Here is a 14,045-nt window from a genome sequence, read left to right as displayed (position 1 = left end):
AAACCATCTGCCTGGAAGATGCATCCTGCTCGCATGTCATTGGCCAGAACAAATTCACATGTTCAAGCTTGATGCTATACAGTGGAGAGGGGCAGCAAAATTTTTTTTTAATAATAATAATGATGCACTCTACCGGTAAATTTCTCTTTTGTTTAATTGAGCTTAGGTCATATTTTCTGCCATTTGCAACCAAAACAGTCTTAACTAAGAAAAGCAGATGAAAGAATGAAATTAGATATTTTATCTAAAATAGTCAACACATGGAAAATGTTCAAAAAATGGGAGCTACTATTTCCAAGTGCGTGAACACAGGTAAATGAATAATTATATCTTTCTCAAGCAAAAAAAGTATGGTCAACGTCTTTAATTTACATTTTATTTACTTATTTCACTAACATTTATTGAGTTTTTTTAATGTGGCAGACACTGTACTAGGTGGTGGGGACACAGTATGAGTATAATACATTTACATTTTAGGTCTCTAGTCGACTTTTTTTTAAAGAAATAACTTAATATCCTGAGGGCTTGATGTCTTAGGTTGATAATACCAAACTATTACGGTTCGTGCCTGAGAAAAGCAATACACGTTTGGGAAATTTAGAAGAAGTTTACATATAGTATATGGTAAAATGGAACCATTTCTTACCACTCATCAACACATTTGTCCAATACATATTTATTAGTATCTATCATGTGCCAAGAGCTCCTAAGAGTGAAAAACAAATAACGTTTATTCTCAACTTTAGAGAACTTAAAATGTGGTAGTAAAGTGAGGTGAGCTGAGAGTATACAAATAGATACTATAAAAGTAAAAATAAGACAATAATGCTGTTGATGACCAACATTGTCAAAGTCACCAATCACCTCCATTTTGCCAAATGTAAGATCAATACTCAATTCTTATCTGGTCCACCAACAATTGACAAAGTTGATTGTTCCCTTATTCTTTTCTAGCGTGGTGCACACCTGCCCTCCTAGTTTTCCTCCTAGCATTCGTCCTCTTTTATATGCTAGCCACACTCACCTCCTGGTAATCTCAGTCAGCCATTTAAGTATTATCTCTACACTGATGACTGCCAAAAGTATGACTCCGCCCCGACTTTTCTCCACAACTCTAAACTCATTTATCTTATTGCTTCCTTGTATAACAAACATCTCTCGGTTATCACCAGACTGGACTCCTGATCCAATCGCCCCAAAGTGATGCTTCCCTCCCAGTTCTCCCTCCCAGTAAAGGGTAGCACCATTCACCCAGGTCCTCATGCAGACCTGTAATCCTAATCATTTTCCTTCTTCCACTTTCAATCCATCCACAAATCAGACTTTCAAAACACCTTGAATGTGATCATTTCTTCTCTCCTTCCCTCTAGTATATCACCTTAGTCCCAGCATCATCCTTCTAATCTGGCCTCCTACAGCAGCCTCTCCCAACGGGCTTTTCTGCTTCCATTTTTGTTGTATTATTTTCTACGTGGCAGTAGAGAATGATTCTTTTAAAATTAAGTTAGATCATGTCACTTTGTTCAAAACCTAATAGCTCCCTTGCCCTAAGAGCACGACTCATTGCCTCGTTTCTCATGTTCCCTCTGCTCTCTACTTAAATGTCAATTCATATCTTCCCTGATATTTTATCAAAAAATACTAGTTCCTTCCTGCTCCCACTCTCTCTATTCCTCTAGTTTTATTTTTCTTCATGTTGCCACTTGACCTTATACTAAGTATTTATCTGTTTATAAATAGGAGAATATAACCACAAGGAGGATTTTGCATTTCCAGTGCCAAAAACAGTCTAAACGAGGGTCGGCATTTTGATACTTTTATTAAGCACTCTGGGCATTTTAATAGACATTATAAATTGTCTATTAAATTGTTCTAACACATTAGATTTGCTGTACTACTGTTCGCATTTCACGAGGAACAGAATTGTTAAGCAACTCGTCCAAAGCCACACAGCTCACAATCGGCATAGCTGGGCTGTAAACCTCCTGAGTCCCTCTTTGCTCCTCAGCGCTTGGCGCGGTGTTTGAGCCCCGAAAGCCCTTATGGTAGGGCGGCGCCACGGCGGCGTTTCTGGGGCCGACGTCAACAGAAATGAGAGACCAGGGTGGGGCTGGCCCACGTAGCCTCTGAATTTCAGGAAATTGGCACACAGCCCATTAGCTTTTGGAAGCCGGTCGAGGCGGAGCGGACAGACATCGGCAGGCGGCGGGGCGCGCGAGCGGGATGTACTTCTGCCGGCGTCGCGGGGGACAGCTGCGCCGGGTACGGACCGGCGCGGGCGGCGCCGAGGTGCGGCAGGCGGCCTGCGGGGAGCGCCACGCGCTGCTGCTGCTGAGCGATGGCACCGTCCACTCATGCGGGGACAACAGTCGGGGCCAGCTGGGCCGGAGGGGAAAGCCGTGCGAGGAGCGGCCAGGTAAGCGCCAGCACACGGGTGCGAGGCGCGGAGCGCGGGGCCGAGCAGGATGGGGCGTTGGGAGCCTTGGGCCCGCTGGGGCTACAGGAGATGGGAAACTGCTCCGCGCTGCCAGAGCGCAGCTGCGGCAGTTTCGTTCTCCAGACGCGCCTAGGTTTGTTTCGGTTTCCGTTTCCTCTTCAAAGAAAAACCGAAAGAGAAACTGTGAGCCAAGCTGAGCTGGACCGCTTAACTCTGAACAGAGATGTGGTCTTGCCTTTCAGAGACCAATCCTTGCCTGCTTGAATCTCTCTGGAACAGTGACCTTCCAAACGTGGTTTGTGGAATGGACACCTGTAACTCCTTCCGAAATAGTCTTTTTTCTTAAAATTAAAAAATATATATAATAGCTTTTTTTTACCATTATTAATTACTGTAGAAACACAAGAAAGGAAATCACCAATAATTCCAACACCCAAATACAGCTTCTAATTTGATGCATTTCTTTTTTGCCCTTTTTTCTATAATACATTTAATTTTTATAAAATCATGTCATTATACAGTTTTGTATACTAAGTATACAACTCTTTTTCACCAAACATATTATAAATTGCATTTTCACCAAACACATTATAAATATATTGCCCTTTTAGTATGCAATTTTGAAAATATATTTTAAATCGTTGCATAAATTGTTCCAGGTTCTGAAAGTACAATTTAATTCTTCTTTTGTGGAAATTAGTTTTTTTCTTGTTAGGGGCTTTTATTCATAAGACTATGATTGACATTATTGTAGGAAAATATTTGACGAAATTTGTGATTACTTAGAATAAATTATAAGAGTTGTGTCTGGAAGGAAAAAACTTTTCCTCCACCCTCTTAGTTCTTCTCCTGAGGACTTGCAAAGTAAACTGGCAAAGACAGATTAACACGAGAAAAAAGCATAAAATTTTATTACTCTTTTCTGTGCACAGGCATTCACAGAAAAGAAGTGAAACTCAAGGAGTGGTGAGATTCAAGGGCTTATATTGCAATTCTAACAAAAATAGGGAGTTTGGGCCTTGAGGGATGATCAACTGTATAGAAGTGACTTGGAAATATACAGTGAAAAACAAGAGTTATTTTAGTAAGGGTTGTTCATGTAGATTCATCTCAGTGCCAGCTCTAGTGGTAAGAGTCACTCTCCCCGGTGTGGGAGAGGGGGTACCTTCACATGGGAAACTTATGCCCTGCTTTTAGGTGGATAATGGAAAGGTGGAGAACTCTTCCTGCATCTGTTGATTCTCAGTTGCCTTAAGGTCAAAATAATCCTTATCCGAAAGTGGTGTATTTCAGGGTGGCATACCCCGATCCCCTGCAGGTAGAAGTGAGGCAAACATGATACTTAATGCCAAATTGTTCTCCAAAAAGGTGGTTACAGGTTTCTACCTCTTTGGGAAATTGTTTATTGTTGTATAGTTTGAAAGGAAATCATTGAAAAGGATAAGTTCAGAAAGATTCTTAAAAAAGAAAACTGAGGTGTTAACAAAAACTTTACTAGTAATGATGTACTTAACTGAAAACCTTTAATAATTTGGAGACAAACACTTTGGGAAAACAGTTTAGATTGGCTTGTAGAGAAATGTGATCAGATTTTTATTTGTGGGCACATTTGGCCCATTTAAAGGCATGTTACTGCACTCTTCATTGTGAGAAGATCTGGCAACTGCTTCGCACACTCATGAAACATGCTCCCTGCTTGTTTCCTTCTGAGCGAGGGATTCCCTGTTCTTACCGTTCAGGGCTGGGAAGCCAGGAGAGTGGAGTGGAGGCAATCTCATCTTCTCTGCAGCCCCCTTTATTGTGCTGGGTTTTGCTACCACCGTCATAGAGAAACGTTAGCTTAAGTGCCACAGTCCCTACCTGTTCCCCTCTTCCAAGATCCCCATCCTTTTAAATAGCAGTTATATTCCCATAAAGACAGTATAGCACACATTGAGGTATTTCCTTCACACCATTAGCACGGATTTTAGGCCTTTATTTAAAAATCCATTGGAGGAGATGAGAAATCTGAGTGACCTTCTTTTTGAAGGAAAGTACTGTCTTATCAAACTTGCTGTTAAATTAATAATCTGTGAGGTTTTTGTTTTGTTTTGTCTTTGTTCCCAAAGGAGTAATTAAGGCATTGGAAACTCTACTCGTTGATCTCGTGAGCTGTGGAAAGGAGCATTCCCTGGCTGTCTGTCACAAAGGGAGGGTGTTTGCATGGGGAGCTGGTTCTGAAGGACAGCTGGGGATTGAAGAATGTAAGGAAAAAATTTTTACACCTAAGTAAGTATTTCAATTCATTTATTCATTTAGTAGTTTTGAGTTCCATGTGCCAGGTACCATGCAAAATACTAGGGTACAAAGATGACTATGGCATACACAGTCCCTAACTTCAACCATTACAGTGTAATAAGAGAAAGAGGCCAGAAAAAAACTTTTAGCATCAATTATTATTTAGAGTCCTAGGAAGAAGGGCACAGTGAAATGAGAGAACACGTTACCCTTAATCTTACCTATTAGAAAGAACTTTATACCACTTGGACCTCTAGAGTTGGTACACAGATTAAAATGAAAACATTTGAGCTACTGAAGATACCAAAAGCAATCTTTTCTGAATTTCTCTATCTGACTAAAGCAGAGCCTCCTAACACTCAGCTGCCATTAACCCTTCTGGGAGGGAGTTTCCCATGAATTCAGCTGCTGTGAAGACAGACTGACCAATCAGCATCAAAAAACCCAGTGGAGCCTTCTATACTCTCCTATCAAAGCCCTAACCTTCCCTACCACCCTCCTGCTTTCTTAAGTTGACGTAGATAAGCCTTTACTCAGGCTATTCTACAAATTTTTTATTACTGGGAGCTCCTGTGTGTACATATAAATAAACCTTGTCTTTTCTCCTGTTAATCTGTCTATTGTCAATTAATAGCAGGTCCCCAATCACTGTACCCAAATTGGAAAACTTTTTCCCCCAACATAACTTTTTGGCTTGTTATAAGTTAATGGGTCCCAATATTTTACTTAATAAAGTGGAGGGAAAAAATCATATCTTCACAAACAGCTTTCTAGTGCAAATGATGCAACAAGCAGTCTGAATTTTGTGTTCACGAGTTACATGCTTTGGAAATGTTCAAAAACATGTTTTTTAAAATACTAGGAAGTTACTTCTTGTTACTTCCTATGGCCATTAAATCGTGTGAGAAATCACTGTGGCTTAGGGGAATGAGCATTGAACTTGGAATAAAAAGATCAAGGTTTGAGTCTAATTCTACAGTTTGATACATATTTGACCTCTTTGAGTTCTACTAGGTTCCACCATATGAAATGCTGATAGTTATGTTCTGACTCACAAAAATGGCTATTCAACTCAAAGGTTTCTTTATCTCACAGGGCTCTAATTAGGTGACGTAGGTGACAGTGCTCTATAAATTCTAAAGCCCTGTGTTCTGTGTGTATGAAGAAATTTATTTTTCTTTTAGGCCATTAAATATAGGATAAAAGTTAGTCAATTAAATAATGCATTAAAAGTCCAGTAAACGTAATTTTCGCATTATATACTGTTTTGGATTCCGCCCTATACATTTGTACATGTTGATATTAGGTTGAAAACAGTTTAGAGCTTTGGAATAAAGGTACTACAGAGATGTAAGACGTAAACTGTTTTCCTAGACCAAATGTTTTAAATATCTGTAGTCTGCTTGGTGATCCACTTTAAAAAATGGTTAATAGATTTTACATTGTTTTTATTATAGGAAGATAAAAACCCTGACTGGTATAAAAATAATTCAAGTTTCCTGTGGAGACTACCATTCCTTGGCATTATCAGAAGGTAAAAAGGGCTTTTTGGATCTCCTAAGTGTCATTAAGAAGTTAGTTTTTTTTTTTTTTTAATATAAATGATACCTATTGATTTTAATGCACTGGAGTTCATTTTAATGCATTTAGAAGTTTTTAACTCTCCAAATTTCATAAGATGTTTTGTTCTTCACATTCTCCCCACCTCTCACCCCCCATTTTCTTTGTCCTTATTTTACTCTATGCCTAATTCACATCGCCATAAAGAACCGTCTCTGTTTACATGACGTGATTAGCTGACGTTCAGAATGCAGTAGTGGCTTTATTTCCAGCACTTTGACCAGTATGCTGAGTGGCTTGTCTATACTGGTAAAGTCAGACAAAGGCCTATTTTTCTTTTTTACTTAAATCAAAATAAGAAAAATCAAGATGTCACAATTGTGGCTCTACATTTTTTCTACCAACATCCCCCATCCTTTGTCCATCTCCAGTCCGAATTTCTCAATGGAGCCTCTTAGGTTCAGTACCTGGGGGTCTACCAATTTAACAAAAGACAGTTTCCTAAAAGAAAAGGCACACAATTTTTATCGATAACTTCCATTCATGGGAGTTCACAGAAAAGAAACTCAAGAAGTGGTTAGACTCTGGGGCTTATATATCATTTTAACAAAGGATAAGAGGTTTGGACCAGGAGAGATAAATTATGAGAAAGTGACTTGGAAATATAGGGGAGAAACCCCCATGGAAGATAAGGGTTATTTTAGTAAGGGTTGTTTATGCAGACTCATGTCAATGCTAACTGTCCATCTCTGGTCATGAGTTCCTCTCCCATTCTAGATACAGGAGAGGAGGATATCTTCACAAGGGAAATTTATGCCTTGCTTTTGGGTGGATAAAGAGAGAGTGGAGAATTCTTTCTGCATCTGTTGATTCTCAGTTACTTTCAGCTCAAAATAACCCTTATCCCAAAGTGTCATATTCTTATTCCCTTCAAGAAATGTCTTATATTTGCATGTCCCTCAGGTGGTTTCTCATGCATAATTGCCACAGGGGCCATGGACAGCCAACATTTCTTAGTTGCATTCTGTGTGCCAGCTACTCTGTTAAATGGTCTAGATGTGTTGTCTTGTGTACTAAACCACAGAAGGACATTTGGGCTCTAAGACTTTCAATAATTTGCCTAATGTCACACACTAAGAAACAGAAGAGGTGAAATTTGAATCTATACTTGCTTATATCCTAACCCTAAGACCTTAATCACTGTACCACACAGGCTATGCAAGCAGGACAATCCCATGGCTATAGTGTGATTCCTTCTACCTACCATTTCTAGCTATTTGATATAAAGCAAGTTATTTAACTTTGCTGAATCTCAGTTTCATCACCTATAGGAACACGGATGCCTAACTTAAAAGTTCTTTAGAAGATTCAGTGAGAGAAGGTACACAATATATCCTGTACAGTCCATAGCAGATAGTAGGCTAGGGGCATAATAAATATTAGTTTCTTTTCCTGCTTTACTTTCTTTCTTATTTTTTAAAATTACAAAATTTTTACTTATATTTTTTATCAAGGTAAAACTGACATACACCATTATACAGTGTCAGACATACAACATAACATAATGATTCGATAGTTGTATATACTGCAAAATGATCATCACGATAAGTCTAGTTAACATCTGTCGCCAAACAGTTACAGAATTTTTTTCTTGAAATGAGAACTTTTAAGATTTACTCTCTTAGCAACTTTCAAATATGCATTACAGTATTATTCGACTTGTCATGCTATACATTAAATCCCCATGACTTATTTATTTATAACTGGAAATTTGTACCTTTTGACTCCCTTCACCATTTTGCGCTCCCCCTGGTCCTGCCTTGGGCAACAATTGATCTCTTCTTGGTATCTATGAGCTTTTTTTTTTTTAAGGTTCCACATATAAGTTAAATTATATAGTATTTGTCTTTCTTTGACTTATTTCATTTAGCGCATTGCCCTCAAAGTGCAATCACGTTGTCACAAATGGCCTTTCACCTTGATTGTTGAAATGATTTGAATTATTTCTCTGGACTATTGATTTGTTTTTGCATTGGTCTGGAATGTAAAGGCTATGTAGAGTCCAGCACTCAATGCATTTGCTATGGTGAACTGTGAGTTCTCATAGACCTTCATGAGAGTTTGACATTTTGCAGTACACTCTCAAAAATTAGTTTCAGTAGTAGAAATATAATGGTTCATGATAAAAATCAGATATAATAACATAAAAATCTGAGATGTGTTGGCATTTCTCTGGCTTAATAATTAAACATTAGAAAAGCTTGATTTTTAATCTAATATTAATTATCTATCTCTGGTCAAATTCAACATAAAATGGGGTGTCAATCTACAAGTCTTTATCAAGTGCTTATAATGTTTCCAGGAAAGAGAATATAGCAGTGAGCAAACTTAAGACACTGCTTTCATGGAATTTATATTCCGAAAGAAAGTGGGGGAACTGAAACTTAAACACACAAATACTTATGTATTATAACAGATAGAGATAAGGGATGCGAATAAAAGTGAAGCAGTGTAAGAGGACAGAGAGCAAATACCTGGGGGGAGGAAAGGGGTCTTTCTATTTATGAAAGAGGTCAGGGAAGCTAACTCTTATAAGGTGACATGTGAGCACAGATCAAAAGGAATGGAGGGGCACATGATGCTAAAGCAATGATCCAGAAACAAAGGCCATGAGGTAGAGGGCACGCCCACTAGTGTGCTCAGCAACAGAAGCGGATCTGGAGAGAAATGAGCAAGGGGGAAATGAAGTCTGAGAAGTCATCATGGGGAGTACTGGGGATGTAGGGCTTGTGAGCTGTTGGTAAGAATCAGCCTTTTATTGAGTAAGATACCAAACTCTCGAAGGCTTTGATCTGACTTGTATTTTTAAAAGATCACCCTTGCTGCTTTTTGGAGAACAGACTGCTGGGGGCAAAGGTAGAATCTGGGAGCCCAGTAAAGTGCTGTTGTAATTCTCCAGGACAGAAATGATGGTGACTTGGCTTCTAAGGTGGTAGCAGTGGGGAGGTGGGAAGTAGTTAGATTCTGGATTAACTATGAAGTGTTAGGATCCGCTGGGTTGAAGGACATAAAAGAAAAAGAGGAGTCAAGGATAATTCTGAGCTTTTTAGCCTGAGCACCTGAAAGAATGTGGTTGCTCTTTAACTGGAAGGAGAAGAGGAGTGGACGTTGTTGGAAGAGACTCATAAAGATGATCTTGATCGTCCTCCTTGCCTTTAGTCAGAATACTTTAACCTCCTTTATCCTTGTTTTATTATTTCAAGATATTTAGAATTAGAGTGGTGGTTTCTACTTGAGTTTGGTATTCCATTGTGTGTGCAAGTCTGAATTACTCTTCTGTACTTTTGCAGATGGCCAAGTGTATTCATGGGGAAAGAACAGCCAAGGTCAGCTGGGGTTGGGGAAGGAGTTCTCCTCCCAAGCCAGCCCACAGAGAGTGAGGTCCCTGGAGGGGATCCCGGTGGCTCAGGTGGCTGCAGGAGGAGCCCACAGCTTTGCCCTGTCTCTCTCTGGTACTTCTTTTGGCTGGGGAAGCAACAACACAGGGCAGCTGGCCCTCAGTGGAAATAATACCCCAGGTAAGGAGATAGTTTTATTCTTGCAGTAAATCATTATTTTTTCTAAGGGCAGCTTTGCAAAGGGCAGTCTCAAGGTTTTGAACAGTGGTTTCCAAATTTTTTGATGCATTAGAATCACCTAGGGGCTTTATTAATTTTTGATTGCTGCTTTAACAAATTACTACAAACTTAGTGGCTTAAAACGACACAGATTTTTTATCTTATTATTTTGGTGGTCTGAAGTCTGGTTCAGGTCCACTGAGCTAAATCAGAATGTCTGCAGGGCTCTGTTCCTTTCTGGAGGGTCTAGGATAGAACCATTTTCTTGCCTTTTCTATCGTCTAAGGGTCACGTGCATTTCTTCACTCAGTCCCCTTTCTTCTTCAAAGCCAGTGATGAATGGTTAACTCTTTCTCCAGTCAAGTTACTCTGACATTGATTCTTCTACCCCTCTTTTCTTCAGTTAAAGAACCCTTGTGATCTCCCTATTGTAAGGTCAACTGATTAGCAATTTGAATTCCATCTGTTTCCTTAACTTTCCCTTTGACATGTACCCTAATATATTCACAGGCTCCGGGAAAAGGACATGGACATCTCTAGGAGGCCATTATTCTGTCTACCATTAGAGCATTTACAAATCTCAATGCCCAGGTTGGATCCTATACCAATTAAATCAGAACGTCTGGGGATAGAATCCAAGCTTCAGTCATTAACAAAGATCCCATGGGTGATTCTGACATGCAGCAAAGTTTGGGAACCACTGGATTAGAAGCCTGCTAGTAGTAGGGGAAACAACCAGTTCCTCTACCAACCTTTAAACAAATTTATCGTGAGGTCTTTCCTAGGGACCCCATCCTCCTCTGATTAATTCTTTACATTTGGCTAACACGTATTTAGCATGTACTCAGTGCTAGTACCATGCTGAGTACTTATACTTCATTTCATTTACTCTCAACATAAGTAGGTCTTTTTATTTTCTCAATTATTATTATGTATTTGCAGAACACTTACTGTATGACAGAAATGAGTACAACATGATGGTAGCATTATTGGGATGAGAGTCTTAAAGCTTAGCTTTCTAGGGCAATAGACTTAGGAATTCCAGAAGCTTAAATAGTTTCCAGAAATAAATGCTAAAAGACTGCTTTTCTTTTCTAAAGCAGAGCTTTCCTTCTGTTTTATACCTCTGGTTATTTTTTCACTTAAAAATTACAGTGAATTATAATAAAAACATTAAAAAGTACAAAAAATTTAAAAACTCATGATATCTGAGCCTTCTTCTTATAATCTAGAGATTCTGCTTTCTTTCAACAGTACAAAGCTACAAGCCTTATTCAATTGGTGCACTGAAGAGTCTAGATGTGATTTATATCAGCTGTGGTTATGAACACACTGCAGTGCTTACCCAGGTAATCCAAAATGTCTTTCAGTTCTTTTAAATCCCATAGAAATGTTACCATAATGTACCTTGTACTGATTATTGATGACAGCAATATGTGGATCAATCTCTCAACACTTTCATTTAGTGTGCAAATGTTTAAGAGAAGAAGTTAACCCAATATAAACCATGAAATTTTCAAGATCCTGTAATAAAAGCTAATTTCATTTTTAGATACATATTAAATTAGGTTAATATAAGAGCTAATCCTTTTTAATAATTATTCATAATGTGATTCTATAGATGAAAGTTATTACAGGAGCAACAGAGTAATTTTTACAGTTTTCAATAACCCACATTACAGACTAGAATAAACTTTGTTCAGTTTCTCGCAAGGCACAGATACAAGCTGGCTTCCTGAATGTTTTCTTCCTCTTCTTATACTAGCCACATAGTGTATTCCAGTGTGATCGATTTGCTCCATTGCCATAAGGAATAGACTTGAAAACTACGTAGTTGACATGTTTATTTAAAAACTATATATCTAAAATAACTTTTATTACTTATTTTAAAAGCATGTTTGGAATATATTATTCTTAGCTGGCAAGAGAAAGCTAGAGTTAATTTAACCAAGAATCATCATTTGAAGATACCTTGAGACAAATGAAAATGAAAACACAATGACCCGAAACCTGTGGGACACAGTCAAAGCAGTTCTAAGAGAGGAATTCCTAGCAATACAAGCCTACTTCAAGAAACAAGAAAAATCTCAAATAAACAGCCTAACCTAAAGGAACTATAAAAAGAAGAACAAACAAAGCCCAAAGTAAATAGAAGAAAGGAAATAATAAAGATCAGAGTGGAAATAAACAAAATAGAGACTAAAACAAAACAAAAGATCAATGAAATCAAGAGCTGATTCTTTGAAAAGGTAAACAAAATTGATAAACCTTTAGCCAGACTCATCAAGAAAAGAAAAGAGAACACTCAAATAAATAAAATCAGAAGTGAAAGAGTAGAAGGGACAGCTAACACCACAGAAATACAAAGGATTATAAGAAAATACTATGAATAAATATAAGCCAACACATTAGACAACCTAGAATGCATGGATGAATTCCTAAAAGCATATAATCTTCCAAGACTTCATGAATCAGGAAGAAATAGAAAATCTGAACAGACCAATAACTACCAACGAAATTGAATCAGTAATCGAAAACTCTCAACAAGCAAAAATCCTGGACCAGATGGCTTCACAGTTGAATTTTACCGAACGTTCAAAGAAGAATTAATACCTATAATTCTCAAACTATTCCAAAGATTTGAAGAGGAAGGGGGGCTCTCAAACTCATTTTATAAGGCCAGTATTAACCTGATACTAAAATTAGACAAAGATACTACAAAAAAAAAAAAGAAAGAAAAGAAAAAGAAATTTATAGGCTATGATCAAATGAGATTTATTCCTGGGATACAAGGTTCATTTAATATCCACAAATCAATTAACATGATATACCAGATAAAATGAAGAATAAAAATCAGATGATCATATCAATAGATGCAGAAAAAGCATTAGGAAAAAACCTAACATCCATTTATGATAAAACTCAGCAAAATGGGGATAGATAGCACATACCTCAACATACTAAAGACAATATATGACAGACTCACAGCTAACATCATACTTAAGAGTGAAAAGCTGAAAGCATTTTCCTTAAGATCAGGAACAAGACAAGAATGTCCACTTTCATCACTTTTATTCAACACAGTTTTGGAATTCTAGACAGAGCAGTCAGACCAGAAAAAGAAATAAAATGTATCCAAATTGGAAAAGAAGTAAATCTGTCATTATTTGCAGATGATATGATAGTATGTAGAGTGAACCCTAAAGATTCCGCCAAAAAACTTTTAGAACTGATAAATGAATTCGGTAATGTAGTAAGATACAAAATTAATATTCAGTAATCAGTTGCATTTTTATACACTAATAATGAACTATCAGAAAGGGAAATTAAGAAAATAATCCCACTTACGATTGCATCAAAAAGGATAAAATACCTAGGAATAAATTTAGCCAAAAAAGTAAAAGGCCTGTACTCTGAAAACTATAAGATACTCAAAAAAGAAATTGCAGAAGATAGAAATAAACAGAAGGATATACCATACTCATGGATAGAAAAAATTAACATCATTAAAATGTCCATACTACCTATTGAATCTATAGATTCAATGCAATCTCTATCAAAACACCAATGGCATTTCACACAGCTAGAAGAAATCATCCTAAAACTTATGTGGACTCACAAAAGACCCTAAACAGCCAAAGCAATCTTGAGAAAGAAGAACAAAGTTTGAGGTATGACCCTAACTGATATTAAACTATACTACAAGGATATAGTAATCAAAACAGAATGGTATTGACATAAAAACAGACACATAGATCAATGGAACAGAATAGAGAGCCCAGAAGTAAACCTATGCTTATATGGTCAATTAATCAATGATGAAGAAGGCAAGAATATACAATGGACCAAAGACAGTTTCTTCCATAAGTAGTGTTGGAAAAAATGATAAATACAAGCAAAAAAAGAAAGAAAGAAAGAAAGAAAGAAAGAAAGAAAGAAAGAAAGAAAGAAAGAAAGAAACCAGACCACTTTTTTACACTATCTACAAAAATAAACTTAAAATGGATCACAGACTTAAATGTAAGACTCAAAACCATAAAATTCCTTGAAGAAAACATAGGCAGTAAACTCTTTGACATAGCTCTTAGCAATACTTTTGTTTGTTTGTTTGTTTTTGTTTTTGGATATATCTTCTTGGGCAAGGGAAACAAAAG

At 37.4% G+C, this 14,045-nt stretch overlaps 1 protein-coding gene across 1 annotated transcript in view; it reads left to right on the top strand.

The window, feature by feature from the left end:
- Positions 1-2,060: 2,060 nt before the first annotated feature.
- The window catches only part of LOC107518925 (probable E3 ubiquitin-protein ligase HERC6), a 42,582-nt gene continuing 30,597 nt past the window's right edge, over positions 2,061-14,045 (top strand). The window contains exons 1-5 of the mRNA XM_016161038.2: positions 2,061-2,416; positions 4,546-4,705; positions 6,172-6,248; positions 9,625-9,852; positions 11,146-11,240. Of these exons, the coding sequence (XP_016016524.2) occupies positions 2,224-2,416; positions 4,546-4,705; positions 6,172-6,248; positions 9,625-9,852; positions 11,146-11,240 (753 nt within the window). The 5' untranslated portion in view covers positions 2,061-2,223. The remainder of the gene's footprint in view (positions 2,417-4,545; positions 4,706-6,171; positions 6,249-9,624; positions 9,853-11,145; positions 11,241-14,045) is intronic.

This window comes from Rousettus aegyptiacus, unplaced genomic scaffold (assembly GCF_014176215.1).
Source record: "Rousettus aegyptiacus isolate mRouAeg1 unplaced genomic scaffold, mRouAeg1.p scaffold_m13_p_10, whole genome shotgun sequence".
NCBI classification, from domain to species: Eukaryota; Metazoa; Chordata; class Mammalia; order Chiroptera; family Pteropodidae; genus Rousettus; species Rousettus aegyptiacus.
Note: the sequence above shows the minus strand (reverse complement) of the source record. Positions and strands in the feature narration are given on the sequence as shown.